The sequence below is a fragment of the Malus sylvestris genome, chromosome 17 (assembly GCF_916048215.2).
Source record: "Malus sylvestris chromosome 17, drMalSylv7.2, whole genome shotgun sequence".
In the NCBI taxonomy this organism is placed as follows: domain Eukaryota; kingdom Viridiplantae; phylum Streptophyta; class Magnoliopsida; order Rosales; family Rosaceae; genus Malus; species Malus sylvestris.
Genome location: NC_062276.1, coordinates 25,655,750 through 25,672,082, shown reverse-complemented (window position 1 = coordinate 25,672,082; position 16,333 = coordinate 25,655,750). Strand labels below are relative to the sequence as shown.

Genomic DNA, 16,333 nt, shown 5'->3' with positions numbered 1-16,333 from the left:
GCTTAAAAATTGGTCACACGTGAGGGAGCGTGTTGAGAGTTAATAATGTGAGGACAAAATGTCCCACACTGATGAGGTGTAGACCAAGGCAAAGGCTGATAAGATATTGAGCTGTTTTCTATATTATCAATTGGTTTTATAGTGAAACCCTAATTTCTTCATCAAAGACATTTTACACTCGTTTTTTTTGTATTTTGTAAAATGAATAGTGGTATAGTTGAGAAAATAGTGATAGCAATAGCAGTTAAGACGATAGGTGTGACCATCATGGTAAGATTGGTGCTTGTGTATATGAACTTTCTTCTTAAACAGTAATCTTGTTTAATAATTAAGTATACATGTCTTGCTTGATGTTTTACTAAAACTAAATATTGTCTTTAGTTTTTATTTTTATTTTATGAGTTTGTTCTTAAAAACCAAGGTATCAAAGACATTTTAGAATCGTTTTCTTTTTGTATTTTGTATAATGATTTTTTTTTAAACACCATACAAACAAGTTTAACGTTCGAAGTTCCAACATAGTGCATAACATTATTTTCAACTACAAGAATTCCTTTATTAATAGCACACTCCAAAAAATCATCACGGTTCTGATACAAAACCGATACAAAAATTAAAAAAGAGATTAAAATAAATAACTATTTACCCTGCCCTATCAAGAAAGAAAAAATATAAAAAAAAATAATATTGGATGACCAATATGGTAAGTAAGAAAGCCGATGTCTCGTTTTAGTGACTTTTGACTTTTGAAATAGGTCCAATTTTTAGTCCAATTAGACCCTCTTCAAAAGACCCCAAAAAATTATTGGATGACCAAATGCCGATGTCTACTGCACCTAAAAGAACAAACCCACGACAAGAGCCAAGGAGGATAAAACGAAGCTAGCTAAAACAACATGTGAAGAAGAACCCAACGGAGGCAGCGACCCAGGGGTGGTGTTCACGGTGGGTACTCCACTCATGGAAGGCGATGGAGCCGGGACAGGTTCACAAGCAGCAGGGTCGTTTGATGTGGGGGAAGGGGTAGTTGGAGGGGTGTTAGTTGTAGAGGGCGGTGGCGGCACAGAAGGTGCGGCACCTGGGGAGGCAGCTGAGACGGTGATGGCTAGTTTCTGTCCCGACTGGCAATGGCGGCCATAAGTGCAGATGTAGTAGTGGTCGCCTGCGGAGGTGAGAGTGATGTTTGCTGGGCCAGTTGTGATGGCTGTGCCAATTGGGTTTTCGGAACTGCATGAGTCGAAAGATGCTTTGGGTACTTCTTGTACATCGTGTGCGTTGGTGGCGAAGTTGAAAACTGGAAAATTATTAAGAAACATCAAATGTGAGAGAACTTAATTGATGGATAGTTACCTCGAAACAATCACAGTTGCACACTATTAGTACCAACTGATTGGTCCAGCTCGTTTATTTGAAGTTTGCATTACACTAATGAGTTCATGAAGTAATTAATTTAATGAAGACGGAGATGGAAAATAGATGAGAAGAGAAAATACCCAGAGTATCACCAACTACGAACTTGTTACTTGCAGCCCAAGTGACATACTCTTGTGCACCAGATTGAGGGATGGTCCAACCTATGCTGTCTCCCACCACATGTCCTGTCTGCGCTGCCGCACTCTGCAAAAATACTGCAACTACAAAGCCAAAAACAATCACCATCTTGCTCTCCATCGACTAAATTTCTTTACTTCTACGAAAATTGTGTATTGTTGTTGTAGGTGATCACTGATGAGAGTGTGTGGCAAGGATACTCGAATTGAAGCCTATAAATAGAGAAGGAAAAGCTGACGAGTAAAGAAAAAGCAAGTTAGACTTGTTGCAGTCTACGCGGCTGCCTTGAGAAAGAACAATGAGAACATGCATATTGTGAAGCCGGTCATCTTTGCTTGTTTGCTTGGTCCATGTCGGTCTTCCGTGTGGAACATAGTTACAAAGTGGAAAGTTCCTACTTTTTCTTTTTCTTGTTTCTGTTTAATGATGCTTGACCTTCTCTAATTAGTACGTCAACATTAAGGGTTCTTTTAAGTAATAAATCCTAATTAATTATTGGTTTGAAGAATATGTACAGGGTATAATTCAACGTCACTAAAATTTTGGTGAACCTCCCAAACTTCAAAATTCCAAGATTTCAAAACTTTAATTCTTGGCTTAAACCCGTTTGGTTTCCTTTTTTTTTTTTTTTTTTTTTAAAGCTAAAAAGATGCTTTATACACAAGTTAGAAGTAAAAACTGTTTGATGAAAATAAAATATCATGCTTATTTTAAACGTAATAGCTTTCATACAACAGTTTTTAAAAGCAGCATGTATTTGCATTTGAAAGTTGTTTTCATAAAAGGCGGAGCCAAACCGTTCTAGAATAAGCTTTGCGATTTGATTCCCATTATCTCTTTATCGCCTCACCATGACAAGTGTTTACTTTTTCTCATCTTTTTTGAAACTACACCAGTCATTTGATTCTCTTTTTCGCAAATACGTAATCCTTTTCGGATTCAATCACGCCCCATTTGTCAACACTCATTTTTATTCAATGAAAGAGTTTTCAGAGTTACTCGCATATGCTACATGTTTGTTCGTTCTTTTCTTTTGCGGTGAATGGAATACCCTAAAATTCCTTGAATAACACACAACTTTGAAACTTCGCGTAATCGCAAGTTTAAAATTCAAACTAATAGGGTCACAGGTGTCTCCTTTAGCCCACTATGTAGTGTTCGGTTAGCAACTTAGGAGGCTCGAGTCATATTAAGTGCGGTTACGATTGGCGAACTACAGGCACGGGACATGACCCCCCGACTTGGAAGTCCAATTCACTTTCCAGCTTTCGGAAAGATTATACAACCTAAGGGTTGTGGGTTATAACATTCAACCCGGGCTCTACACCATTCGAAGGAATGATGGAAAAGGCAATCGGGAATCATTTGAGGGGTGGCTCTGAGTCCCAACCCTGAGTACGATTACTTTTATCTCGGACGATCGTACTAAGTTAAGTGCATTATGCAACCATGACAAGGTCCGAAAAAGGCACCCAGACTAGGAAATCCTCAAGAGGAATTTTATTCCAACAAAGCTCCGTACTCGAAAGTGCCTTAGCCAAGCCAGCTAAGTGTAGTCCAATTGGAAACGTTTAACTTTGACGCATTCTAAAGGTGTTTCAAACCCACATGCAAGCGACCAAGTCCATAACAAACTTTTGTTTAAAATTCACTAATGACGGACACGCAATTCGAACTAGAAGGAAGCCCCTTCTTAACAACACATTGCAATCTTTAAAATCTTCATCTCTAGAATGGGGTAAGGTGAACGAACAAAGCAACATGCCATTCGGAAGAAGGAAGGCTCATCTAAGTCAAAGCTCTAAAGAACATTCCAAACAAGGTTTCATAATTTCTCATCCTTAATCCAACCAATGCACAATGGTGAGTATGGAGTAAAACATTTTTCATGGGCTTAGACCTGGTGTCAAAGAAATGTGGTTCTTCAATTATCACAATGAAAACCCTTATGAACACCAAGCCTAGGAGGTAATATTTTTTCAAATCAATGTTACCTAGGGGAGCTTTGAGCTCTGTCATGGGCCTGCGCATTTGTTCGTGTTTTACTCTATTACTCATTACTCCAGGGTTAGATTTATTTTGGAAAGATTTTGTCAGATTAATTATTATTCCATGATCAGGAAGCAAAGAATGAAAAGTTTCAAGTGCTTTATTCTAACAAGATTAATGACTTGGATAAAATTATAATTTCTCATAAAACATGTAAATTATCAAAGTTCTGTGAACAGGCAAAATGAGTACAATTCTTTGGGGGGAGACAAACTCCCACCTGCAAATTTTCTTAAGGATACTATGGAGTTGATTCAACCAGGATCATCAACTCTAATGTGAGTCAATCTGTCATCAGAAGCTCTATTCCGATGAAGAGCGAAGAAGGCACCAATGAAGAAGAACCCACTAAAGAATCTCAACACTCTCCTAAAGTTGAACACGTATGCTATAATTGCAAGGAGAAAGTTGCTGATGGTTCAGTAAGGGATGAATGCTATGGAACACATTAAAGGAAATAAAGGTGACTATTAAAAGGTTATGGTTTATCCCTATTTCACTTGACTTTGTTTGTAATGATAGATATGGATATGGTAAGTTTCTTGGTTACAAATCCTAATCATCGAAGGCTCAAAGTGAAAATTGAGTTTGGGAATTAAGGCATGAAGGGGATAGAAGAGTTCCATGGTGAAGCTAGAAACTCATACGAAGGGATTTGAGAAAGACAAGCCAAGGCTGGGCTATTTAACAATAGATTGCTAAAAGATCTCACATTTGAATTCGATGAGTCTTACCTTTTGGAGTAGCAGGTGTGGACTAAACAAAACAAGTGAATTCGGATTATTTAGTCAGGTGGCTATTTAATACAAAAATGAACCAAACAACCGGTTTCGTACTATTAGTCTTATTCGATACTTTATATGACATGCCAAGTGTGGCTTTATTGCTTTTGCATGCAGTCATTGAATTACAAAAATCTGCTAGTTACATCCATAATATTATATTCGAAGGTACTATATTGAATTTTCCTTTAATTTGTCATGTTACTTGGATGTGATACACATTGGAGGGTAGATTGGTAACTTTTAGTAAGGAAATAGTGTATGGAGTTCACTTTTGCGGGTAAGCTAGACGTTAGATTCGCAATATATATGAAATGTTAAGGGCTTATAGGCAAGAAAATGACGGTATTACCTCTAAAGTGTGTCAAGTGACTTAAGTTGACTAAAAATTGGATAAAATTGTTTTCAATATAATAGTAAGGATGAAATTAGCAATTTTTAATGAATATAGGAACTTATTTTACCAAAAAATAATTTAGGGACCTAATTTTCACTGAGGTAATAGTTCAGGGACTAAATTGGCACTTCACTCTATATAAATAAAACATGTAATCATGCGACGAGTGTGTGAGTGACTTTAATACCATTGTTGGAAAACTATAACAAGAATAGAGGGTCGAACTTGCCTCTATGCGGAAGTTAGGAACCACGACACTATCCTACAAGCACCACCAAATGCTCCACGATCGATGCGAAGAACCTCCTTGTACATCTAGGAACTCGAAGGATGTCGGGTGGGCTACAATATGTTGAGTTACCCCACAGAGCTTCTGTTGGAATTTATTAGGTTTATTTAGGAAATTAATTAGAGATTTGATTTGATTTTGTAGTAGGGTATTTTTGGCATATGCGCATTAGGGTTTCTTTGGTTTATTGCTCTATAAATAGAGCTTGTAATTTAGTTAGAGAATAATTCATTCACAATGTAGTCTCTAGGGTTTTTGTAGCCGTCTCGGCATTCTCAATTTGTTCAATAAAATTCCTATTATTTTGTAGTCTTGTTTGTTCCGCACTCTGATATTCAACTTGGTATCAGAGCGGGTTCGATCCTTATGGTTCAATCCGTTCTTGTTGGTATCAATTTGTTTTGTCGCTTTTTGTTTTTTGGTTTAGTTTGGGTCTCGTTTAGGCTTTCGCTTCCGCTTTGGTCTGTGTCCTTTGTTCTTGGTCACTCTGTTTTTGTTCGTTTTGTCTTTGGATTTCTGTTTATGTTCTTTGTCTTTGGATTTCGGTATTGACCGTCAAATTGTGTTAGTCTTGTCCGTAGATTTTTTACGTTTTTTGGTTTGGTTTTCAGTTTGTCCTTGGTAGTCTTCAAGAAAGGGAAAAAAAAAATTCTGTTTTTTGAAAAAAGGAATTTGGTGAATCCATCGCACTAGGATTTCTGCATTCCCCTGCCCCACCCTGCATCTGGATCCGTCCACCACAACCGTACCCTCGCCGAAAAAAAAAAAAAAAAAAAAGGAGGCTGGTGATGTTGGTTCGCACAGAAGAAAAAAGGAAGGAGGTTGGTGATGTTGGTTCGCACATAAGGTAAAAAAAAAAAAAAGGAAGGAATCGCACAGAAGGAAAAAAAGGAAGAAAAAAGGAAGAAAAAAAATATTTGGTTGGATTTTTTGTTTGTTTGTTAGGCATCGGCATCGACATTTGCACTGGTACTGGCATTGGAATCTTGCACTGGCATGGAAATCTTGCACTGGCATTGGAATCTTGCACTTGCACCGATGGAATTTCGTATTGAAATGGGCATCGGAAATCGGCATCGGCATCGGCATCGGAATTTGGAGGCTTGCATCCACATCTGCTTGTTGGCAAACTCATGTCGTGTACCGCCATGAGTTTGACGGGGGGTGTTGGAATTTATTAGGTTTATTTAGGAAATTATTTAGAGATTTGATTTGATTTTGTAGTAGGGTATTTTTGGCATATACGCATTAGGGGTTCTTTGGTTTATTGCTCTATAAATAGAGCTTGTAATTTAGTTAGAGAATAATTCATTCACAATGTAGTCTCTAGGGTTTTTGTAGCCGTCTCGGCATTCTCAGTTTGTTTAATAAAATTCTTATTATTTTATAGTCTTATTTGTTCCGCACTCTGATATTCAACTGCTTCGCCTCCCAGCACCTAGGGCTAAAGTGATAACTCTAGAGAACTAACTAGAAAAATGAACTATGAGAGTAGAGAGCTTTTGCACAGAGCTAGATAATCAAACTTGGAGGATCACACTACTCTAGCCAATTAGAATAAATGCCTACAGTTCAAATTCAATATGGCACAGTTTGAAAATATTAAAAGATATACCAAAAGTAAATTTGATATTTCAGATCAAATACTTCAATATACCCTACGTACTATTTCTTGAATATGTATATCTTTTAACTGCCACTACTTATGACACAATGACTTTTCTAACAAATTTTCCCTCTTTGCCTAATTGAGGTTATTTTTCATCGGTAGAGAACTAACTTGTAACAAGATTATACGACTAGAAGCCTACTTACGAAATATAGGCCACCAATGAGTTGACTTATGCAGATATTTTCCAAAAGTCATACCCTATATATCCGTGAATTGGAACCACAAACTTGAAATTTACACGATGCTGCTGACGTTTCAGTTATGATGCTCCTAAGATTTCTAATTAAGTTACAGTTTACTATATAAGAATATATTTATAAATTATACACGTTATAGTATGCATGAATCCCATACAGTATCATATATTTTCACTAGGCTGAGTAGCTAGGCAGTCATATATGTGTGAACTCATAGATTTTGTTGAAGTATAAGTCCAAAATCTGATTAGAAATAAGTTGTGATGTTAATATGTGTATGCACTTATGTTAAATACTAAGTGAGAGGGTATATAGGTATAAAAGGCCATGAGTGCCATGTGTGATGATCTTAGCTATTAGCTGAATGTGTGGCTGAGATCTATTTCAAATTGTACTGATCCAGCTCAGTTTTGTAAAAGGCATTATATCTCTCTTTGCACGTTGTGTGCAAGATAGTGAGAGACAATTAATGAAATCAATTATTCCTCTGTAACTTTGCAGAGAAAAGAACAACCTCATTCTTCTCTCCCTGTTTCATTCCAAAACTATTCATCTTCTCTTCTTCCATAGAATTAACCTTACCAAATTGTAACATGGTATCAGAGCCGATTTTCGATCAATTGAATCTGGGCGTGAAGCTGTGAAGTCACTAAGCTAAGTCAAAGCTCGGTGAAAGTCGCCGGAGTTTTCATTTGAGGCGAGAAAGCAACAGACGGATCAAGATGTCTGGATCTGGAAGCTCGGAGGTGAGAACCCCAATCTTCTCCGGTGAGAACTACGAGTTCTGGCGGATTAAGATGGTAACGATATTCAAATCGCTTGGGTTATGGAAGCTGGTGGACAAAGGGATTACAACCCCTGACTCGAAGAAGAAGGAAGTTGAAGGGTCATCGGACGATGCAGTCGATGAAGAAATGGCTGCTGTGTTCATGAAGGATGCAAAGGCTCTAGGAATCATTCAAAATGCAGTCTCGGATCAGATCTTCCCACGAATCGCCAATGCCGAATCAGCTAAGATGGCATGGGATTTGTTATACGGGGAGTATCATGGTGGTGATCAGGTACGATCTGTGAAATTGCAGAATCTTAGGAGAGAGTTTGAATATGCTAGGATGAGAGATGATGAGTCTTTATCTAGCTATCTTACACGGCTGAATGAGCTAATTAATCAAATGAGAACATTTGGTGAATCTCTGTCGAATGAGAGACTTGTGCAGAAGGTTCTGATTAGTCTTAGTAAACCTTATGATTCTATCTGTTTGGTTATAGAAAACACAAAGTGTCTAGAGACTGTAGAATTGCAGGAAGTAGTTGCAATCTTGAAGAGTCAAGAACAACGGTTTGATCTGCATACTGTTGATACTACTGGTAAAGCATTCTCATCTTTCTCAGTGAATTCAAAAGAGCAGAATAGGGGTGAAGGTCAATCTGGTTCATCTCAGTTCCAGAAAAATTGGAATAATAAGGGCAAGAAATGGGGTTCAAAACCTAAGTTTCAGCAGAAATTTCCTGCTAGTCCTGCACATAATGCACAGTCAATGGGGCAGATAGGTACAAAACCACAGTGCAGGGTATGTTCTAAGTTTCACTTTGGAGAGTGTAGGTATAAAGGGAAACCTAAATGCTATAACTGTGAAAAGTTTGGTCACTGGGCTAGAGAGTGCACAGTAGGTAAATTAGTGCAAAAGGCAAATAGTGCTAATCAGGTAGAGGTGACAGGGAACCTGTTTTATGCAAATAGCACAATCACTGAATCAAAAGTGAATGGAGAATGGTATGTAGACAGTGGTTGTAGCAACCATATGACAGGGGATTCTAATTTGTTAATAGACATGAAGACAAATGTGGTTGGCAAGGTTCAAATGCCCACAGGGAACTCATGAATGTGGCAGGTTTTGGAACACTTATGATAGATACTAGCAAAGGCAGAAAATATGTCAAAGATGTAATGTATCTACCTGGGTTGAAGGAAAATCTGTTAAGTGTGGGGCAAATGGATGAACACGGTTACTATCTGTTATTTGGGGGAAAGATGTGCAGTATTTTTGATGGACCTTCATTGGATTGTCTTGTACTCAAAGTTGAAATGAAAAAGAACAGGTGTTACCCCTTGACACTGATACCAAATGATCAGGTTGTACTGAGGGCAGGTATTTCTAAGTCTACTTGGATATGGCACAAGAGACTAGGCCATCTGCATGTTAGGGGTCTTCAGCAGCTTAAAAACAAAGAAATGGTGCATGGTCTCCCAGTTTTAGAAGAAATGGATGAAGTTTGTGAAGGTTGTCAGTTTGGGAAACAACATAGAGAGTGGTTTCCAAAGAATCAAGCATGGAGAGCAAGTAAACCTCTAGAACTGGTGCATGTGGATTTGTGTGGTCCTATGCAGAATGATTCACTTGCGGGCAACAAATATTTCATGCTTCTTGTAGATGACTGTACAAGAATGATGTGGGTTTATTTTCTGAAATACAAGTCAGATGCATTGATATGTTTTAGAAAATTCAAGTCCATGGTGGAATTACAATGTGACTTTAAGATAAAATGTTTGAGGAGTGACAGAGGGGGAGAATTCACATCTTGTGAATTCAACAAACTGTGTGAAGATGCAGGGATTCAAAGACAGTTATCTATGGCCTACACTCCACAACAAAATGGAGTAGTGGAGAGGAAGAATAGATCGGTTGTAGAAATGGCTAAGGCAATGCTTCATGATAAAAGCATGCCATACTTTATGTGGGCAGAAGCAGTACACACAGCTGTGTACATTTTGAACAGATCACCTACAAAGGCACTCAATAATTTAACACCATTTGAGGCTTACAGTGGCAGAAAACCAGGGGTTGGCCATTTAAAGGTGTTTGGATCAGTATGCTATGTGCATATACCATCTGAAATAAGACAGAAGCTAGATGCTAAGAGTGTCAAAGGTGTGTTTGTTGGATATGCTACATGTGAGAAGGGATACAGAATGTTTGATCCATGCACTGAGAAGTTAATTCTTTCAAGAGATGTAGTTTTTGATGAAACTATAACCTGGAATTGGAAGAAACATTCAGAGAATTCTGTTGCTGTGACCCACATTCAGAATTCACATGAGTTGGATGAGATTCAAGACAGTGCCTCCAGTTCCTATACCTCCTCTCATACTAAAGAACAAGAAAGCAGCATTCAAGAATCTGTTGAGATCCCTCAGTCTTATGATCATACTCCAGTGAAATGGAGAAACATAAATGATATTATGGCACAGTGCAATCTCTGTATTGTGGAACCTGAAAAATTCGAAGAAGCTGCACAAGATCAGGCTTGGATAAAGGCAATGGAAGAAGAACTGCAAATGATTGAGAAGAATGGAACTTGGGAGCTTGTTGACAGACCAAGTGATAAGCAGGTGATTGGAGTTAAATGGGTGTTCAAAACTAAGTTGAACTTAGATGGTTCAGTCCAAAAGAACAAGGCAAGACTAGTTGCCAAGGGGTATGTGCAGAAACCAGGAATTGACTACAATGAGACTTTTGCCCCGGTTGCAAGATTGGACACAATCCGAACCTTGATAGCTCTTGCTGCACAGAGAAGCTGGAAATTATATCAACTAGATGTTAAATCTGCTTTTCTGAATGGAGAATTGCAGGAAGAAGTATATGTAGATCAACCTGAGGGGTTTGTAGTTAATGGCAGTGAGGACAAGGTCTACAAATTGCATAAGGCTCTTTATGGGTTAAAACAGGCACCTAGAGCCTGGTATGGAGAGATTGACAGTTATTTTACTAAGTGTGGGTTTGAGAAAAGCTTAAGTGAGGCAACTCTCTACACTAAGACAAGGGGAGAAAAGGATATACTAATAGTCTCCATATATGTGGATGATATTGTGTATACTGGAAACAATCAAGACATGCTGGATGAGTTCAAAGAAGATATGAAGGAGAAGTATGAGATGTCAGACTTGGGCCTTCTTCATCATTTTCTGGGAATGGGGATAATTCAAACAGAATCTAGCATCTTCATTCATCAAAAGAAGTATGCCTCTTCCCTGTTGGATAAGTTTGGATTGAAAGAATGTAAATCTGTCTCTATACCTCTTGTGGCTACTGAAAAGTTGAGTAAAGAAGATGGCAGTGGTGCAGCAGATGAAGAGAAATACAGAAAGCTTGTAGGCAGTTTACTGTATCTTACTGCTACAAGACCAGATATAATGTATGCAGCTAGTTTATTAGCTCGATATATGCATTGTCCTACCAATAAACACTATGGAACAGCTAAGAGAGTGCTCAGATATGTTAGGGGCACATTGGACTATGGTTTGAAGTATGAGAAAGGCAAGAAGGCAGTCTTAATTGGTTTTTGCGATAGTGACTGGGGAGGATCTCTTGAAGACAGCAAAAGCACCTCAGGCTATGCATTTTCTTTTGGAAGTGGAGTGTTCTCATGGGCCTCTGTGAAACAACACTGTGTTGCTCTTTCTACTGCAGAAGCCGAGTATATCAGTGCTTCTGAAGCCACAGCTCAGGCCATATGGCTCAGATTTGTTCTGGAAGATTTTGGAGAGTTACAAGTTGATGCAACCCCTCTGCAGTGTGATAACACATCTGCAATCTCAATATCCAAGAACCCTGTGTTTCACCAAAAGACAAAACACATTGACAGGAGATATCACTTCATCAAGGATGCCTTGCAGCAAGGGATAATTGACTTGGTTTACTGTCCTACCAAAGAACAAGTGGCAGACATTTTCACCAAGGCATTACCAAAGGACAGGTTTAACTATCTCAGGGACAAGCTAGGAGTTATATCAGCTTTGGACTTAAAGGGGAGTGTTGAAGTATAAGTCCAAAATCTGATTAGAAATAAGTTGTGATGTTAATATGTGTATGCACTTATGTTAAATACTAAGTGAGAGGGTATATAGGTATAAAAGGCCATGAGTGCCATGTGTGATGATCTTAGCTATTAGCTGAATGTGTGGCTGAGATCTATTTCAAATTGTACTGATCCAGCTCAGTTTTGTAAAAGGCATTATATCTCTCTTTGCACGTTGTGTGCAAGATAGTGAGAGACAATTAATGAAATCAATTATTCCTCTGTAACTTTGCAGAGAAAAGAACAACCTCATTCTTCTCTCCCTGTTTCATTCCAAAACTATTCATCTTCTCTTCTTCCATAGAATTAACCTTACCAAATTGTAACAGATTTGACAATGCGGACATTTTGGACATGTATCATCCATAGTCGTTATAATTATAAATTTGTAGTATTTGAGTTAGAATTAATCAAAAGTCAAGGAAGACCAAGATAATTTGACCACAAAAAGAAAGGAAGACCAGGATAAGAAACCCACCACCTTCGCCCATGTTTCCAACCATCAGCTGCAATCCCTACAAGCCCCGCCGTCGACTTCTCGTTCTCACCCATCTCTCTCTCCCTCCAGTTCTTTAATATGAAATTAGAATTAGGGGTTCTTCAATTTTATTCCCTCTTGCTGCTTCCTTTTTTTAATTTTCTGTTTTCTTGTTTATGTCGTGTGGTGGGTTTAGCATTTTATCTAACACCAAACTTTATATCACTAATTAGTAAAAAGAAGAGATCAAACAGCTCCTCAATGGAAATAATGCCCTACTTTGAATGCTTTAGTGAGAGCGAGGAGGCCAGAATTCGGGCTGGTGGACGACTCTGGCGTGGTGGTACGACGAGGTTGTTTTTCCCAAAATCTTGGATTTTCAATTTTTTTTAGTAAGGGTAGAATTGAATTTAAACACTTAATTATCAGGTAAACTTAGATGTGTAGTGGGGTGTGACTAAGAAAACTTCAATCATAATGCACAGTAATTTTTTATGATCAAGTATGATCCACGTTATATGTCGGTAGATTAAACAATTATGTACAAATTAGTGTAATATATATTAATTCTGAAAATATAGCAATATTGTAGCATGAAAAACAATTTGCGTCTCAACTCAATTTTCAAGGGTTCCTTCCTTTTCTTTTTTTTTTTTGTTCAAAGTAGTGTTACTACGTGCATAGATAGCCAAAATCAATTGGAATGCGAGCACAACTCAAGATCTCGATTCAGCTGTGAAGAGCTTATGTAGGGCTTATTTAAAAGTTCTTTTAAAATGATTGAAAAAAATTTCGGTGAAATTGATTATGGATTCTAAAAACACTTTAAATGCTTTTTGGAAGAAACACTAGATATGTACTTGGATTTTTACTAAAGATTGGTTTCAAGAACATTTTCATCAAAACGTTTTCAATCATTTTAAAAACCCTTCCAAATGAATCTATAACCACAAATAGAATTACCCTCAAACTCTCGATTCTCGAATAAGCACACACAGCTTGATAATTTGAATATCAAACATTCAGTTTTGTCTCAGAACAGCAAAAGACAGTTCCGAGCAATTAGCATCAGTTACATGAAACTTATATCACCGTGCAAACCACTTTATATGAAGAGATCGACGACCTTACATCAAGGTATAATCACATATACAACGGGTGAAGTTTCCTAGTGGTTATAGTTTTACTCACCAATTCACTTCGACTAAGTTTATACTCTCCCCTTCTTTTAGTGTAATTAACATAATACTACCGCTTATATTAAAAAATAAAAAATAAATAAAAAAAAAGGGCACAGTCACATATACAACTTCAAAACAATCTACAGGTAAAATGTTGGTTACTAACTTAAGAATTGAAGAGCTCTTCAGGCCCGGATCCCTGAAGTCTCTAAGTTTACGTTCTTTCTGTTTGCATCCTACATTTTATACCAACGTTTGTCAAATCTGCCAAATAAAGAGCTGCCGCCCCGCCTTATCAAAGGAATTGGATCCATTCTGGACCTTAGTGTTTGGAGCCTAGGGATCAAATTATCTGAGCTGCTGATTGGTGTGTAAAAAAAATCAGAGCTGTTGATTTTATGTGGTGGGCCAAGAAAATAAGTTAATAGAGATCGTTGGATTCAATTTGTGCGGTTCAGATGAATTGATTTCTAGACTCCGAACACTAGGATCCAGAGTGGATCTATTGGTCTTCATGATTCTGCAAGCCCTCCCAAACAAGTATTCTCAATTGAAGGTGTCCTATAACACACAAGACAAGAGTTGGGATGTAGATGAGCTCATTGCACAGTGTGTTCAAGAAGAAACTCGACAGAGGCAAGAGAAAGGCAAAGACACTAAAACTGTGAACTTTGTGCAAGGAGGGAAAGGAAGAAAATTCAACAATGCTGGAAAATCCAGGTAAGAATTTCAAGTACCCTAAACCTTCTGATAAGACTGGTGCTTCTGCTAAAATATTTGAAACTTCTAAAGGATCTAACAATCTTAAACCAAAGGTTAAAAATGTTGCTAAACTTAAATGTTTTTTCTGCAAAACTCGAGGTCATTTAAGAAAAGATTGTGAACTATTTAAGGACTATCTAAAAGCTAATGGGAAATAGATAGTTAATGTATGTGTAGAGTCAAACTTAATTGAGGTTCATTTTGTTGGAAAATATTAGTATTTTGGTTTATTTGAATGTTTGGTTTTCTGAGCTTAGCCCGTTAGAATTAGGTTTTGTTAGATATTAGGGTTAGTTTATTATTAATAGGGTGCTTTGTTATTCATTAGAGAACAAGTTAGTCACAATGTAGCCCTTTAGGGTTTTGTAGCCGTTCCGGCATTCTCGTTTGTTTAATAATATTCTTATTTTGTTAGCCTTGTTCGTTCTGCACTTTAATATTCAACTTGGTATCAAAGCAGGTTCAATCCTTCGAGATTTAATCTGCTTGGTCGGGTTGGTATTTTATTTGTCAGTTTGTATGCTAGTTTTTGTTGTTGGTTTAGTTTACAGAAGAAAACAAAAACCTAAACCTTCCACTGCGTCCAGTTCCCTATGATATGAACCCTGCACCTCGCCTGCTTGAACCACCGCACCACCATCTCACACCAAACCACCAGCCACCAGTCACCGTCATACCTGACCCAACATCAACGCACCCAATCACCATCCACCCATGTTGCCGCTGCAATCAGGAACCTAGAACCTCGGTCAAACCCGCCTTCAACCTGCTGCCTGTCTGCTGACGAAGCCCTGATCCAAGAACCACAAACGTGGATCAAGTTCATCTCCGCTGCACCTACCCCATCTAAATCTGCCATGAACCTGCATCACAACGTCTTGAAGCCGTCATGCTGCGAACTGCAGCCCAGATCCATCCTGCCACCGCACCAATCTGATTGGCGTGCTTTTGTTTTTATTTTAGTATTCATTGAATGGTCTTGTTTGTTATCAGTCCAGAAAGAAACAAGAAAGAAAAATGGGAAGGAAGGAAATAATAAGGAAAAGAAAATAAGAAAAGAGAAAAAAACAAAGTGTTGGGTTACAGGAATCTCATCCGTTTAGTGACAAGGTCCATGCTCAAATGAAATTTGTCTGCCTGAATCTATCTGTTCTCTGCCATCTGAATCTATATCCATCTGTTTGTCTGTCCGCGTTGCGGAGCCTGCTTGTCTGTTTGTCCGCCTAACGGAGTCAGTTCATATCTGTTTGTTTGCAAACTCATATCGTATACCGCCATGAGTTTGACGGGGGGTGTTGAAAAATATTAGTATTTTGGTTTATTTGAATGTTTGGTTTTCTGGGCTTAGCCCGTTAGAATTAGGTTTTGTTAGAGATTAGGGTTAGTTTATTATAAATAGGGTGCTTTGTTGTTCGTTAGAGAACAAGTTAGTCACAATGTAGCCTTTTAGGGTTTTGTAGTCGTTCTGACATTTTCGTTTGTTTAATAATATTCTTATTTTGTTAGCCTTGTTCATTCCGCACTCTGATATTCAACTCATTTTAACTCTTGGTGATTTGATACCAGCTGCACAGTTCACATAACTAACTCACTGCATGGTTTTGAAAAATAAAAGGATGCTAGCTTTAACTATTTCAATGTTTTTGTGGGGGAAGGGACAAAATGTCACATCCCGGCCCTGGTCCCAGTGGGTCACCAATCATGGGATTGCTCTCGCGCGAACTCGCTTAACTTCGGAGTTCCGATGGAACCCGATGCCAGTGAGCTCCCAAAAGGCCTCGTGTGAGTTCCCAGAAACAAAATCGTGAGGGCGTGGTCGGGGCCCAAAGTGGACAATATTGTGCTACGGTGGAGTCGAGCCTGGGATGTGGTGGGGGCCCGGGCTAGGATGTGACCAAGGACTGAAAAATCGATATTATCAGCGAAATATCGCCGATAATATCATTTTTTTAGACAGCGATATTTTCACACATTTACACTTAATTATCGTACTAATATCGCGATAATATCGATAATATCGTGATATTATCGATATTATCGCGCCGGATCCGTCGTCATCGTCGCAACGGCAGCCGAAAATGAGCAATCCACGCTCAGACCCACGCTCAGACCCTGAAA

At 38.3% G+C, this 16,333-nt stretch overlaps 2 protein-coding genes across 2 annotated transcripts; one reads left to right on the top strand and one right to left on the bottom strand.

Annotated features, from left to right (window-relative positions):
- Positions 1–531: 531 nt before the first annotated feature.
- Positions 532–1,743, bottom strand: LOC126611562 (cucumber peeling cupredoxin-like). The gene is made up of 2 exons (XM_050279864.1): positions 1,494–1,743; positions 532–1,294 (listed from the first exon to the last, which is right to left on the bottom strand). The coding sequence occupies exons 1-2, from the start codon at positions 1,669–1,671 to the stop codon at positions 837–839; spliced, it is 636 nt and encodes a 211-aa protein (XP_050135821.1). The 5' UTR covers positions 1,672–1,743; the 3' UTR covers positions 532–836.
- Positions 1,744–7,607: 5,864 nt separating this feature from the next.
- Positions 7,608–8,820, top strand: LOC126611916 (uncharacterized). Its single transcript, XM_050280229.1, has one exon. It carries the CDS (start codon positions 7,660–7,662, stop codon positions 8,818–8,820), a length of 1,161 nt encoding a protein of 386 aa, XP_050136186.1. The 5' UTR covers positions 7,608–7,659.
- The last annotated feature ends 7,513 nt before the right edge of the window (positions 8,821–16,333 follow it).

What these genes read in the sequence shown, in the direction of transcription:
- LOC126611562 (XM_050279864.1), bottom strand. Translation starts at nt 1,671, where the DNA reads ATGGAGAGCAAGATGGTGATTGTTTTTGGCTTTGTAGTTGCAGTATTT. An exon ending in CGTAGTTGGTGATACTCTGG is followed by an intron (nt 1,295 to 1,493) that starts GTATTTTCTCTT and finishes ATAATTTTCCAG; the next exon opens with TTTTCAACTTCGCCACCAAC.
- LOC126611916 (XM_050280229.1), top strand. Translation starts at nt 7,660, where the DNA reads ATGTCTGGATCTGGAAGCTCGGAGGTGAGAACCCCAATCTTCTCCGGT.